The 16,491-nt window shown below is 39.6% G+C and overlaps 1 protein-coding gene across 2 annotated transcripts in view; it reads right to left on the bottom strand.

Annotated features, from left to right (window-relative positions):
* DGKH (diacylglycerol kinase eta) overlaps nucleotides 1–16,491 on the bottom strand; it is a 175,400-nt gene that overhangs the window by 69,211 nt on the left and 89,698 nt on the right. For both annotated transcript variants that reach the window (XM_030036453.2, XM_030036454.2), the window contains exons 3-4: nucleotides 15,378–15,488; nucleotides 13,558–13,638 (exon numbers count right to left, since the gene is read on the bottom strand). In XM_030036453.2, coding sequence (XP_029892313.1) covers nucleotides 13,558–13,638; nucleotides 15,378–15,488 — 192 coding nt within the window. The remainder of the gene's footprint in view (nucleotides 1–13,557; nucleotides 13,639–15,377; nucleotides 15,489–16,491) is intronic.

The following is a 16,491-nucleotide window of genomic DNA, read 5'->3' as shown; positions in this document are numbered from 1 at the left end:
GACACTAGGATAATTTGGCTTCTAAAAATACACACAGTCATGTATACGTACATACACATATGGAAATTACTTTGATGAAAATGACACAGTCAAGTTTTGGGCTGCTACTGCAACTTTTTCTTCAGACAGCACCTATTAGGAGCAAGCTTAACATCTTGAAAGGAAATAAAATTGCCATTAAATTCAGTGTATATTTGAAAGCACCTTTCACTTTCAGAGGGGCTAACTTTACTGGTAACATTCTATTTGCTTTCAACCCAATGGGTTTAGACTTACGACCTGTAAAATAAAAACATAGAGTTTATTTAAAGCCTATTGCCTAATTTTTAACATATTTTACCATATTTAGCAATATGTAAGAAAATACAGGTCCCAAAGCTTGGTGGCTACATTTCTGATTTCCGTTACCGATTCAAAGAAAAATGCAGACACTACATTTGCTAATCAAGAAAAGAATGGTCTTTATCTAAGCAGCAACGCAGCAGCTGTTGTAAAGCACCCCGCTGCCTGCAACATGATATTTGCATTAAGGCACCTTCTGCTGCCCTAAACTATTATCAGGCATTACACTAATAGCACTTTGTATGGCTGATCTTGAATTGACTTAGTAATGTAGAAACAGCACTTAGAATCTGAAATGGGTGGGGAAATGGTTTTCCTGTTCTTTGAACAGATATTTTTAAAATATCTTTCTGGAACTAATGAAGAGAGGGCGATATAAAGAGAGAGAGCATCCCCCACCTCTGCTCTTAGGGACCGCACCCAATGCCTGGGGCATGAACAGATTTAATGCTCTGTAACTTCTCTGTGCTTCTAGACATCGGCAAGTGAGTTCTGGCAAATACCAGGATAATATGTTATGCCTCCCCTGCTTTCTGTCTGCCCCTGCATTTCCCTGTCCTCATGCAGGTCGGTCCATATGAATCCGACAGATGAATGCACCTCCATCACAGTGGTGGGAGTAGACTGCTGGGGTCGTTGATGCTCCCGTACCTACCAGAACTTATCTGCAAAAATCACGGTGCTAACAGTTGGGCAGCTTTCTACAGTACTTTAATTTCTTGAATTCAGGATACTAAATAAATTACAACAGTTCTGTCACTGTCAAAGGTATAGTTGGGGCTTTATGGTGAATCGTCACTATTATTTTTCAAGATGAACCAAGCAAGGCTAAAGTATAAATTACAAAGGGAGCGGAGGATTTAAAAGCAAGGCGAGTAATAAATGGCTATTATATTTGCCTGAGTACAATACAGAATTTATAATCAGAACAATTAGCTCTGTCTACTCCACTAAAATGTTGCTTCCCTCTTTTTGCTGGCCTTCTCCTATCTCACTATTGCCAAGCTCACAACTAATGAAGTAATGTGTGGGTTTGGCCCCTGCAATAAAAACTCTTAGGAGGGGCAAGAAAAGGGTTAGTTCCACACAGCATCTCCTGCACCAGTACACCAGGACAAGTGGGCTTAACTAAAAGGCAGGACAAAAGCAGTTACGTTACAGAAGCGGGTATAAGGTCTACCCTGACTTCACTCTGCAGTAGAATCCAGCCTGGGTAATTTAGGTGGCCTTGCCTTATACCACATCTAGCAAAAAATGAAGGAGCACCTCCCAGAATACGTCCAGGCACATGAAGGACAAAAAAGTGATCCGGAGTAGTCAGCACGGATTCACCAAGGAGAAGTCATGCTTGACCAAGGTGATAATCTATGATGAAATGTCTGGCTTGGTGGATGAAGAGACAAAGGTGGATATCATCCACCTTGCCTTCAGTAAGGCTTTCAGAACTATCCCTTAAGATCCTCGTAGAGAAGCTGATGAAGTATGGGCTGGATGAGCAGACAGTGAGGTAGATTGAAAACTGGCTGAATGGCCGGGCCCAGAGGTTGAGAGGCCCAGAGGTTACTGGTGATCAGTAACACGAAGGCTAGTTGGAGGCCAGTAACTAGCAGTGTACCCCAAAGGTCAATACTGGGTCCAGTCCTAGTTAACATCTTCATTAATGATCTTGATGATGGGGCAGAGTGTACCTTCAGCAAGTTTGCTGATGACACAAAACTGGGAGGAGTGGCTGATAGGCCAGAAGGCTGTGCTGCCACGCAGAGGGACCTCAACAGGCTGGAGAAATGATGTGACAGGAACCTCGTGAAGTCCAACAAAAAGAAGTCCAAAGTCCTGGAACAGCCCCAGGCACCTCTGTATGCTGGGGGCCACCCAGCTGGAAAGCAGCTTGGCAGAAAAGGCCCTGGGGGTCCTGTTGGCCAACAAATTGAACACGAGCCAGCAAAGAAGACCAATGGTATCCTGGGCTGCGTTAGAAGGAGTGTTGCCATCGGGTGGAGGGAGGTGATCCTTCCCCTCTCCTCAGCACTGGTGAGGCCACACCTGGAGTGCCATGTCCAGTTCTGGGCTCATCAGTACAAGAGAGACACGGACACACTGGACACAGTCCAGGGAAGGGCCACAAGGAAGATGAAGGGACTGGAGCGTCTGACATATGAGGAGAGACTGAGAGAGCTGGGACTGTTCAGCCTGGAGAAGAGAAGGCTCAGGGGGATCTTATTTATATATGTAAATACCTGAAGGGAGAGTGCAAAGAGGACGGAGCCAGGCTCTTTCCAGTAGTGCCCAGTGACAAGCTAAGAGGCAATGGGCACAACCTGAAACACAGGAGGCTCTGTGTGAACATCAGGAAACACTTTTTTTCAGTCAGGGTGAGCACTGGCACAGGTTGCTCAAGGCAGTTGTGGAGTCTCCATCCTTGGAGATACTGAAAAGCCGTCTGGACATGGTCCTGGGCAGCCTGCTGTAGGTGGCCCTGCTTCAGCAAGGGGGTTGGACCAGATGACCTCACAGGTCCCTTCCAAGCCCCAAATCACTCTGTGATTCCGTGAAAAGAGAATCCAGGTAAATCAAGTAATCCAGTTACGACACGTCCAGCCTCAAACTGTAAAACTGATGCAAAAAGTGTCCAGCAAAGGTCACTTTGTCAGAAACCTACAGTTCCCCAAATTTGATCTCATGTATCCAACGTCAACCAACTGCTAATAGAAAAATATTATTCCTTCAGAAGTATAACTTTATAATGAGACAGTTACAAGCAGCAGGGTAGGAGAGTTTCATGAATTAGAAATCTATCTTAAATCAGTATTTAAATATAGCAAAAACAATAAACCATTCTTGTAAATGTAAACTGGAAACTGCTATATATAGTTCAAGGCCTGCACATTTCTTTAAAGTCCTTACATAAAGATTTGTTAAGCACTGCTGTGCCCTTAGCCCCAGCTTCACCAGCTCATTACACGTCTATCAGATGGGATGGCTTCTGTGCTTAAAAGAAAACATTTAGTTATATAATTAATGGCACTAGATGCAAAGTTATACAAAATAAAAGAGCAAGTGACTATTTTTTTCATCTGTAACAACAGGTGCCTGTTTAAACATGATCCAGCTGCTTGAAGCCAGGGATCTTTGTTCACTAGAAGCAGGAAATTTATTCAAAGTTTACACCAATGGCTCTGTTTATAGAATTTTTTGGTATACAGGAACTGCATGGAGGGACACTTTTTAAGGTTTCTCCAGGTATTTTAACCACTTTTAAAGCAAGAAGAGAAAGAAATGTCAGAGAATAGGTAAGCGTAAAACTGCAGGAAGAAAGGAAACTGGCGATACTCAGTGCTTGTTCTCCAAACACCCCAACTGCTTCACTGGTGCTATACCAGGAGTTCAGACAAGGAAATAAAAGGTATTTTTGATACATTTACTTCTATGCAAATCTTCTTACCTTGTTTTGCAAATTAAAGAAACTCTTGGCAAACTAAAGGAAGAAAAAGAGACATTTTCTGTGAGCTATTTTAGAAAAATCCTGCTTAAGCTCAAAATCTGTGGAAAACAAGCTCCAGGCAAATGTAACTAGAACCAGAATGTACAATATAGCCCAGAATGGCCACATTTTTAAGCATCCCCTTGTTTTCCTCTTCTGAAAAGTGTTGGGCTTTCTTGTAATAGCTCAATCCCAAGCGATTTATCTATGGATTTTAGCCTCACAGTTGAAATGCTTTATTGCTTTTTCATAATGAAACTTAAAGCTTCAACATCTCCAGACACTCTAGGGAAAGGGAGACAGCACATCAAGTCAGAGCTAAGGAGCTTAAAACTTGAAAGTCACACCCAAAGCTACCCAAGAGCTCTCAGCTTCATTACGTTTTTTTTGTCACTGTCAGAGGGCGGGGGAAAATGAGCAAATGCTAAATGGAGGAGAAAAACCTAAGTGCATCACAAGTGCACACTAATTGCTTTTGTCTAATTTTTTTTCCCCTTGGCATATTAATTTGCTATTTCAGTTTTTGTTTTGTTTCTAAGCTGCCTGAATATAGAAAAAAAAAAAAACACCCAACCACTGAGTGGAAAATTGAACAAAATGGAAAACAAAGCACTTCCCCTCTCTTTCTGTGGTTTGGGTATTGCTCAGGCTGGGAGCATCAAAAAGCCTTCGTCATTTTGAGGCTAATCAGTGTCTGTATGAAACAGCAGATAGTTCACAACTAGGAAAAAACTAAATCCATCCCAAGAGTTAGCTACCCAAGCAAAGCTGAGTCACACTGGTGAGGCCAGCACAGGAACTTGAGCTGTTTCCAGCCATATTCTACCTCCCGGAGATAACAAGAGGCCCCGAGATCTTCACGGATGTCACTCCAGGACCTCTGTCAGCCCTGCGCTAGACTGCAAACAGGGCACAGGGAATGTCTGGATATGCCATTCCCCATCTTGAAACGGTGCCATGCACTGACCCTTCTGATAACGCCAAGAGCAAAATTTAAAATGCAACGTTACTGAGAGTGGGATTCGGCTCGCAGAGGAAGGTACTTTAAGTAAAGACATCTGCAAATCTGTCTGAACTCCCACCATCAATCAGTGTATACTGTTAGCAATGTTAACACTCAACTGGAACGCAAAGGAAATTTCAAAGTGTACCCAAACACAGGAAATTACTGCACATCTAAAGGATAAATATGATGTAAAGTATGCTGAGAGGAATCCTAAGGACAGCACCACACAGTACATAGCACTTTACTGATATTTCTTTTGTTTTCCTTCACACAAATGATTTCACAATACTAACGTAAGCTCATTATCTATACCTGGATTACTATTATTATTATTATTATTATTATTATTATTATTATTATTATTAAAATTAGTATGCAGTTGAGTTAAGATACACCTACAGCAGAGGTTCATGCAAACTAAAGAGTGTTCACACAAGACTGTGTTCAGTCAAGTAAATTTAATGTGTAAACTATTTGAATTTTGGTTTATGTAAATTCATCAAGAAACAGAAACAGGAACATGTTTCCAAACACAAATCCATTCCTTTCGTGTCCCTGTGGTTTTTAAAGGGAGAAATCAAGCAAGAGTGTGTCCCTTCAAGGGAACATCAGCAGAGACTATATGTAGAAATTTACTCAAAATAATACATTTGTCACAAAGGAGAAAAATTGCAGATAGCTGTGCTCCAGAGTATTCCTGCAGAGCAAACCAGAAAGTTTAATCATCCAGGCTACGAACAAGGCAGTGAAAAAAGTTTGCTTAGCAATAGCTGAAACCAGGGGAAACCACCCCAAGTCTGGAACAAGCCAAAGCCTTGAAGGTGGTTGCTGACCCCATGATCCCAGGAGTCTCCCAACACAGGAGTAGCAAGATGATTTCACCAAACTACAGAAATAAGAAAGATGGTGAAAGAGAAGCAGCAGAAAGCCCAGAATAGGTCATTGCACCCTTTAGGCAAGTGGCCCTCAGAAAAAAACCAGGCTGAGGTAGAAGAGTGTCTGAAAGAGGCTTGAGGCTATAAGGAAACCATCTCCTGGTGTCCACTGAGACTGAACTGCAGTAAACTGGATTTTCTAAACAAGCAGGACGGCATCAGAGAAATACCTCCACTGACATCCATAAGCTTTTCTGCTCTTAAATAAAGCTCAAGACCCTGAACTCTGGGCAAATCAAGAGTCAGTAATAAAACTGAATTGATGTTAGATTATTTAAATAAGAAAAAAACAGTATTAGGATAATTTTTCCCAGCTTTGGGACTATCTCTCTTTATCTCTGATACTCTAAAGGACAGAAAATTGGAGTGCCCAAACCCAAAGATGAAAGGTTTTAAACTCCTTTGGGAAAAGGCTCTTCTCATTTCCTCTTGATGTGGCTTGGGGAAGGTTAAGCAGTTCTCACATTCCCTGAAGTTCTTGTAGTCCTGAAAGTCTCAATAACAACTCTGAAAAAAATCTGGGTGGCAAGAAAGGAAGCAAAATATGTTCAAGTCTAAGAACTTAACACTATCTCTCCAATACACTGCAAAAGTCTGGCAACACATGCTGTTTTCCAAGCCCATCGTGAATATTAAAAGTTAATTTTCTAAAATCAATTAGAAGCAGCTAATCTCAATGACGAGCAGAAAGTTGACTGATGTCAGAAGCAGCAGGGCTGAAATAAACTGCTAAAAAGCAATACGCCTTCAGGCCCAGTTGTAATATTCAACTTGAAATTCTGACGAATAGAAAGAATTGAGTTTCCAGTACAACCAGGCAACTTCCCATTAAAAACAGTGGCTGTACAGGAGGATTCAAAGATGAAAAGAATTGGTTTATGCTTTAAGCTGGTTCCACATAAATTACATGCCAGTAAAGTTTACATCCCCAGCCAAGATGTAGGATACGCTACATTCAGAAATATGGATAGGAAACAGGGTAATCAGAGTTCTGGAAGAAAACAATATAAACTGGAAGAAAACAATATAAATGTTAAATACAGATGAAGCACAGTTGCTCCAATGGAGTATTTGGCCTCACTAACCTATAAAAAATACCTAACCATCTCAAAATAATAGGTCAAAGGAAAATCAGCAAATATAAATGTTTAGTTTTTCAAAATCTATCCAGATTTACAGAATATCCAGAAAATCGCAGACAACTAGACAATTTTTTTGTTTGTTTAAAAATATATTAAGCAGAACCCTCTGCTTTCAGGCCAAAGTGAACTGGTAAGTCTGACCAAGAAAATGGAAATCAGAGGAAAAAAACCCTTAACTTTTTGTTACAAAATTACATTCAGGGACTAACTTTAGTGAAATGCCATTCAGGTTTCATTTTTTTCTTTATATAATATGAAAAAAAGATTTAAAACCAAAGTTTAATCCCTTTAATTTAAACTAAATTAAGTACTTCTGTTCAAAAAAGTTAAAACATCAGGTTGACCCATTATTATTTTTAGTTCAGTCATTGAACTGAAAAGACCAATTATTTTTATGTCCTGATCATGCGATGAGATGAAAAGCTAAGGGATGTAAAAAAAGTAAGAAGGAATAATAAGGATTTTTAATATGGGGAAAGATTAATAGATAAGCACCTTATTATCCTCTTACAAAATTTTGTGGCGCAATTCTTAAATGGGACAAGAAGTATAAATTAGTGATACAGAAACATTTACAGACAGCACAAAATTTTGATTACTTAGTTCCCTCCCTTGATCACCAAGGCACTTCAGAGCGAGCCAAACAAGGTATTAAACAGACAGTACAGTGACTTGAAAAAGTTCAATGTTAGTAAAAACAAAGAAATAGACACCAGAGAAAAACCACAGAAGCATAGAAGTATTTATGAATTACAGACAGCTACCAATTAACAGGAAAGGCATCTTAGTATCATTATAGAGTATAAAAAAATGTGTAAGTTGTTGCTGCTGCAGAAAACCAAAAAAAATATGGGATATGTTGTTATTTTTTTTGTTATTTACATTATTACAAATGTAAATGAGAGTTAATTTAGAAAACGGTCCCAAATATCCGTGACTTGTGCTCCCTAAGTGCCAAACTAGTCACTTCACTTAGAAGATGATGATGCAGAATAGTCAGAAGAACAGCAAGAATAGTTAAGAGTATAGAAGGACGTTTACAAATATTATTTACCCTGGAAAATAGTCAAATCAAAAGGAGGTAATAAAAAACATAAAATAAAGAAGAGGTGGTTTATAGGTTTCTGCTCCCTTTGCCTCATAACACTAGGTGAGAATACTTAATTAAAGCCCAGCACCTTAAGAGTTCTCCAAGGAAGTATTTTTCCACAGAATAAATAATGAGACTCTATGGTCTATATGGTCTATAGCATCACTAAAACCAAGAAATCAGCAAAAATTTATCATATTAGACATTTTTGCAAGCGTACCCAGAATCCTAGTAATCAGTGTTATTGGCTGGAATATAAAGTCTCATTTCCAGCCAATTTCTAATTACTAAGAATTGCAGTAGGCTTTCCAGGACAGCAGATCTGTCTACTGCAGCTTCCTCCCTCTCAAGATGACCACATTCAGAAGATGCATATTCAACAAAAAGTACTTGATTCAGCACCTCATTCAGAAAGCTGAAAGCAGGGATCTACATTTTAGGTGCCCTGGATGACAAAGCTCCTATCATAGCTAAGGGACAGTTAGTTAATAATCCGTGGAGTCTGTACTGAATTGAGCAATTAAGGGAATCTGCTTTAAAGACCTAATAATCTTATCCTAGATACCTAAATTTAGGGGTCTAGAAACCCCTCCTTGATTCCCACCCTGAAGTTAGGGCAAGCTGAATCCCCATCCTGAGTATCATCTAGCATGTTAATTCTCATATTCCTGGAGGGCACCTTCCAGAACAACAGTGAAATTAGTTCCTCTGTTATTCTCAGAAGCAATTAGATAACAGAATTAATCGAGCCAGGGCTTTCACTTCTCTGAATATACATATAGTAAGAAATTGAGTGTCCATGGCTTTGTGTAATTCTTAGATGCACTAGAAGTTGGCCTAACCCAAATCAAATGTCTAAAGCCAGCTATCCGAAGTAATGCCTCAAAGCCAGTATTTCAACCCTAAAATTATTATTTTCCATCACATTTATCACAAAAACCCATAACTGAATTAAATGTTTCAAACATCAGTTTGCGTGGATTAACTATAAGTGCTGCCACACGATGCCTGTGCATTTTATATGAGACTCTAGGATAGATTTATAACAACCCAGGGCATTTTATACAACCATATGGCTCAACAACTGAAAGGCAGCATGGTTGACATCTACAGATTTTTTTCCTCGCCAACGTGCATCACTTCTTCATCATCAAAAGCAAGGCAGAGGTAGAAACCTACGCCAAAAGCTAACCTGTTGAAATCTCCTTGTAATTACAGTCTATAATCACCTTTGATGCCCTGAGGAACTTCATTAATTGAATATGCCTGTTCAAGAATCATTTTAGTATTTAAAAATCCCATTCCTTACACCTATTAAAACAAAAGCACGCCACCAATGTTCCACATGCCCATGCTTGCATGCTGGAGAGCACTACTCAGCCTCATTCAGTCTCAGGTCTTGTTTTGAGAAAATTAAAGAGATTTTTCTAAATGCACTTGAGATATCAACAAGCCATTTTCCATCCCTGCAAACCAAAAGGCATATGGAGTTACAGCTCTCAGCAGAACTGGTCACTACCCCATCTGCTTGCGTGCAATAAGGTTGGAGAAGACTGATTCATCCCCAAAGTCTCCCCAGAGAGGTAACATGCCGTGCAACTACACTCCTCGGGTTGTGCTGAGATAACATAAACCACCCTCCAAGGCAGAAGCAAAGCCCTGTGGAAAAAAAAGTTCAGCAGAATACCCAACACCATTACGAAGACTCAGCACCCACCCACGCCACTGAACTGCAGGCACGGGGTGAGCAAAAGCCCCCATGGGCTCCTGATGTGGCTGACGGAGAGGGTGATGCACGTCCTTGATGGGCTGAACTGGCTTCTCAAACCTCTTCTCTCTCCTCCCACAGGCGTAGGAGACTGGTACCTAACAAGCAAGTAGGAAGAATCTGGTCTTGAGGGTCTCATAGAAAGACTCTGAAGTCAAGGGACACCTTCTCCTCTATTTAATAGCCTCTAGATGAGGATGCTCAGAACTACAAAATGTCTATAATCTATTACAAGGCACCCTAGTGCAAGCTTGTGCGCTAGGAACTATTTGCTAGAAATGAGTCAGCTGTTCATTGAAAAGTAATATCATCAGCAATAAAGAAAAAAAACGAAACAGTTGAGCTGGTTTAAGCTTAGCAGCTTCTCATTTTAATTAGCAGATATTTATTTATCTCAAGTTTCCCCTTAACCCCAGTTTGTTTGTAGTAAGAAAGGAAAAGTCATTCTGGTGAACAAACACTGATATTTAGTTACATAAAATATTCTACAAGCATGCACATTACAAATAAACTCAACCTTAAATCTGTGTGTTATGACTAATTTTAGACTTGAGTTTTATCCAAAAAAAGAGCATGGAAAATCTTGACACGCACACCTCTGTCTCCAAACAGACAAACTAGAAAGGGCAAAAGAAGGCAAACCAGTAGCTTCTACAAGCTGGGGGTGGGAGACTGAGGGGAGAAGGGGGGGATTTAAGTGAAACGATGAAAGGGTTTGTATAAAAATAATTAATTCATTTTAATGTAAATTTTTAAAGGTGTGTTTTCCTGGAAAAATCATTGGGTGTATATTCCATCTACATAAGTTTGTGTTAAAAACATTCTCTATTGGGACAAAGAAACAAGAGGAGTACATTAACTAGAGAAAGCTAAAGTTAAGGATTTATTTTTTGCTTTTTTAACAAAGAGAAAGCTAACAGAGGACTTAGAACATAAAGAAAAAAATAAGGAATTTTAAGAAAGGCTGGATTATCTTTTTTAAGATGGAAGGAAAAAAAAGCAAAAACAAATGTGTTTTTTTTTTATTTATAAAGAGTATTGCTGGAAAGCTAACCACCCACCCACCCACCCCCACACCCCCCCAACTCCAAACCACCGCAGGCAACGCCAGAGATGTCTTACTTCACTGAGCTGCGTTGCTGGGAGACTGGGTTAGGCAAACACAAAGAAAGAAGCCAAAAGATTAAGCGAGATGATGACTATTACCATATTTCACAGTCAAATCAGATGACATTTCAATCCAGGAGAGCTATAAATCCAAATAATTTTTCAAAATGAATTTGAAGACTCCTTAGAGAAAACACTGTTTGCCTTAAATTACCCAGGACATGAAAATAAATAGTGTCTCCAAAGCTGTTAAAGCTGTAGCCCCCGAGATACCTTTTTTCACTACCGTCTTCCCCAGAAGTCTTGATACTAGATACAAAACATGCCTTTGGTGAAGAATGAGGTACTGAGTGGGCCTAAAGGATTATAAAGGATACCAAAACACCAAACATTCTAAGAAAAAAAAAAAAAGGAAAGAAAAAAAGAACCCCAAACATGCCACTTTTCTTCTCCACATAAAGTTACACCAAGATCATAGAATCACAGAATATCTCAAGTTGGATGGGACCCATAAGGATCATCGAGTCCAACTCCCTGCTCCTCCCAGGACCACCTAAAACTAAACCATATGACTAAGAGCATCGTCCAGACACTCCTTGAACTCTGACAGGCTGGGGACCACTTCCCTGGGGAGCCTGTTCCAGTGACCCACCACCCTCTCAGTGAAGAACCTTTTCCTGACTTCCAACCTGAACTTCCCCTGGCTCAGCTTCATTCCATTCCCTCCTGTCCTATCGCTGGTCACCAGAGAGGAGATCAGCACCTCCATTTCCGCTGACCCTCTTGAGGAAGCTGTAGACTGCAGTGAGGTCACCCCTCAGCCTTCTCTTCTCCAAGCTGAACAAGCCAAGTGACCTCAGCTGCTCCTTCTAAGTCTTGCCCTCAAGACCTTTCACCATCTTGGTTGCCCTCCTCTGGACACAATCGAATAGTTTGATGTCATTCTTATATTGAGGGGCCCAAAACTGCACCCAGTACTCGAGGTGGGGCCACACCAGTGCAGCGTAGAGTCGGACAACCACCTCCCTCGACCGGCTAGCTATGCTGTGCTTGATGCACCCCAGGACACAGCTGGCCCTTTTGGCTGCCAGGGCTCACTGTTGACTCATATTCAACTTGCCATCAACCCAAACCCCCAGATCTCTTTCCACAGGGCTGCTCTCCAGCCTCTCGTCCCCCAATTTGTACATATAACCAGGGTTACCCCATCCCAGGTGGAGAATCCGGCACTTGCTGTTGTTAAATTTCATAAGGTTGGTGATTCCCCAGCTCTCTGGTCTATCCAGATCTCTAGATGAATGTCTTATTTCATGACTCAGCTATCAGTAGTAACATTATAGCCAGAGTTTTCTTAATTTTCTTTTTCCCATAATGGAGGCTATGGTGAAGGAAGTTTGGGTCTTTAAGGCACGCTAAGCCTTATACCCTGTCTTGAACGATAAGTGACAGTCATGACTGCTGGGATCCTCAACTCATCATCTTTGTATGCCTCATTATTCCTCAGCTATCCTGATGCCTGCATGACAGCTTTACTTCTGGCCAGGAGCAAGGCAGAAGCAGAGCTTCTAAGCAACAGAAAGAACCTTTTAAAAAGGCAAGCTGGTACCTCACACAGCCACACCCTCACCTGAGACCTTCCATCAAAGTAGTCTTTTTAATTGTATTCTTAGTCAGTAAAGTAAATTAGATTGACATAACAGGCTGGACCGTCCAGGCCAACGCAAACACGTCTTTGAAGTACTCTGACTACTTCAGTAGCTGCCTGGGAGTTACCACAGCAACAAAGACCTGATGAAGCTTTCAGGAGGCTTGCATTGGACTGCCTTGGAGAAGAACAACCAACACTGGTAGCATGGACCACCTGTGAAATTAAAATCCTCAGGAAAATGGAAAATCAACATTTTAGAGAATAAAGGGATTTGCAGGTTAAGAAAAATGATGCCATTGCGGTCAGTGGGAGAACTCAAGACCTTCAGAAGGACAACTTTACCCACCATCTTCCTCATAGCTAGTTCTTGTTCAAAAAGTTTGCTTTTCCAGAGGTTAAGAATCAGCAGAGGAACTGTCAGACGTTATCACTTAGTTCCAACAAAGCAGTTGAACAATAAATGGCAAGACCTGTGTGTAAAACACACTTGTGAACTTACAGAAACAGTGATTTATGAACACTCTTTGTCTCTTATACCAGTATCAGAATAAGGGTACGACTGTGAAGGCAGCTTTTCTGCGTGACTTGGAAACATACAGGGATATGATCGGCAATGAAAAAAAAAATACACTTCAATATGACAAAACCCCAAAAATGTTATTATAAGAAATTAAAACAATAACACAATTACATTTGAATCAATTCAGCATGTCACCTCAAACTACAGCATAGAACCAAGCTGTCCTAATAAGTACTAACGAAGTACTAGTACTGAATCTTTCTGAATTTTTAATGCCTCGTATCATCTTCTTTTGAAGCAACTGTTATCTAACATTCTAATTTCTGCTAAAAAAAACCCACAGAAACAAAATTGTTTAATAGCTGATGTGATATCATTCTGATACATTATACCATTTCCAAATAAAGGACATTTTATTTCCAAATAGAGGAAAATAAGAAGCAATTCAGAGGATTCTTGATTTTCTTAGTAACAGTCTATCCACAGCTTTCAAGACCAGTATTATAATGGTTCCATACCGTAAAGCTGTTGTTGACATTTTTTGTGCTCGATTCAGCTACGCTGGCATCTGACAGGTCAACTTCATCAAATATTAGAGACTGTGAATGGAAAAGAACATGAAAACATTAAATATAGTCTGAGTCCACTTGCAGGTATGCTTACAGTCTGTGCTTTCATTTTCTTCTGTCCATTCCTATTGGAAAATAAAATAAGAAAAAAAAAGTAGTGAAAAAATTGGAAACACTGATGATGTCATAAAACTTCCTATTTCACCCCTAAACACAGTCCTATTTGCTATCTAAGTGATGCATGAGAGCATAAAAAAGTAGCTCCAAAAATACATATTGCTTTAAGATCTCTTTTAAAGAATTTTTTTTTTCATAGATGCAGCTTTGTGGTGTCTACTGTGTAGCATAAATGTGGTATCAGAGGAAAGAGATTCACACTTAGCAGAATATAAATTAATTAATCAGTTTTAGGATGGAACTCTAAATTCATGAAGGACAATCTATGATATGGCAGCCATATGAGAAAAAACAGCTCAAGGGCCTGAAGAGATCCCTTCCACTCCTTTGTCTGATGCTCCAGCAAGAGAAATATATGTCTTCTTTAAACACCCCAGCCTCTGGCAAAGGATTAATTAGGTTCTGGTAAACTCATGATGGATTTTGAAGCACAGAAGGGAAGAGCAACAAAAATGCCTCCCCCTTTTTTTAGCCATACCATGTTCTTTGTCTTCCATGCCATGGGACAGAGAATCGATGTTGGGGGAGTTTCAGCATGTCTGGATTCAACATTACCGAGTATTTGTACAATTGCCTACTCATTACACCTCCTTTTCTCATCTTTATGGCACAGATGATGTTGCCATTCTCAGAGTTCTTATCTGCCATGTTTCTTAAGTCTTTATATAGACTGCTCGTGGTAGCACCATGTGCAGAGAAGTGTGACAACAGAGGTACTTCAGTGCTGGGCTCCTGGGAGAGATGATGTTTTCCTTGGTTCATCACAGCCACACAACTGTGCACCATGCAATTATAGTCATACAGTCCTAGAAAGAGACATCTCCATGCCTTAGTAATAGTTTTATTGAGAAAACCAAGCTATAGAAGATGATGGAGACCTGAAGCACCTCACTTACAGCTCCCGGGAGATGCTGCAACCCCGCAGGGTAAAGAAAACTAATGCCCACCTCTATGGAACAGCACAATCTGAGCCAGCCCAACAAACCAAAATGCTCTCAGTCCCGGCCCTGAGGGGGAGGGAGGAAATGCCTTTCGGAAAGAAGACAAGTAGTCCCCTCTGCCCACCCCCAATTTTCCCACCAAAAATTTCAATTGATGGGAAACAGCTTTTTGCTTTAAATATGAGTTTTGGCAGAAAATCTTCCTATCTTGATTTCACATAACCATTTCCATCTCTTTAACAGCAATATGGGCATCAGACTAGAAGAGTTTTAATGACATTCAGTTTGAAGGATAACTTCTGAGCATTATCCAATTTTTACTTTTTTTTTTTTGTTGTTGTTAGATTTGGCTGCCTGAGACCCACCCCCCCGAAAAACCCCACAACTCCTTAAGATGAATTTATTATTTGTGTGAATAGTCAGAAAGGTTAAAATAACTGTGACAAACCTCATTGAAAAAAAAAAAATCAAGAGAAATCACCAGTCTTCCTTAGTTAAAGTTAATTTAACACACTACATCTCATAAAGAGCAGTTTTTTAATAAAACAATCATTAATAAATCATTAAATTATTATTATTATTGCACTTATAAATCTAAACAAAACTGTAGTTACAAGTGTATGGCATTAGACACTAATAGCATAGAATTACCTTTGAATCCTTAGCATAGTAAAGGGTACGACCTCGAAGTTTGAAATAACGCTTTTTCCACCTCTGAAAAGAACTGGTTTGCTTCAGTAGTAATCCTTCTTTTATACTTGTCTGAAAAATATTAAAATACAGAAGATAAGGTAAATACATATCTAAATAGCTACACATATAGATGAAAGTTACACTTTTAAAAATTTATGTTACACCTGATATAACTGTGAATTTATATTTGTTATCTATTCACATTAAATTGAGACTAATCCTCTGGACAACCAGACTTTGCATTGCTATTTTTTAAACAACGACAATGTTGGCAAAATGCTAATTTCACACGTAAATCAAAAAGGCAGTCAAGAGGCATGTAATTATTGTGAAGATGAACACAAATAATTCAGTTGTCTGGATAGCTGCAAACCCACAAATATTAAAGTAAGCAACAACTGATGGTGGCACAATTCAGAAAAAAAAAAATGCTAAAAACCATCTACACAAGGTCATTTCCAGCTCCAAATTTGATTATGTTGAGGGGAAAAACAATTTCCACATAGGCAGTAATTCAACAAGGTAATTAAATGTGCGTCTGATTCAAGCACATGATTTATGCCTTTAAAATAGAGGGAATGATCCAGTATGATGCAAGTCATGCATGACTTCAAGCGCGTTGCTGAACTGAAGCCTTCAGCATGAAATCAGCTTACCATTAGGAATAATTATTATATGGAAAGTGTGAGAACAGTAACAGCTAGGCATATTTTTACCCGGCAAATATTTTTAGTCAAAAAACCATTTGCCAATCCAAACCTTTCCACTGCAGACTGAACCCTGCCTACATAAAGCCCATTTTTTGAAATAAGACACAAATTAGTATATTTTAAACATGTATGCTGCTTTCCCCAGTGTGTGTGGGATTCATCCAACCAATTACAGAAATTCTCCACTTAATCAGATGAAATGACATGACACAGCATACTAATTGCATGAGTCTCAAAATTCATTTTCTTCAGCTTTGAAACACACAAAGGATATGAGAAAAAGCAAGTACATTTGGATATTATATTCCAAAATGGTCTCTAATATTTCCAGAATATTTCCAATTTGTAGTGTAATAATGTGA

The sequence above is a fragment of the Aquila chrysaetos genome, chromosome 14 (assembly GCF_900496995.4).
Source record: "Aquila chrysaetos chrysaetos chromosome 14, bAquChr1.4, whole genome shotgun sequence".
NCBI lineage: Eukaryota > Metazoa > Chordata > Aves > Accipitriformes > Accipitridae > Aquila > Aquila chrysaetos.
This window is presented reverse-complemented; position numbering and strand designations above follow the sequence as displayed.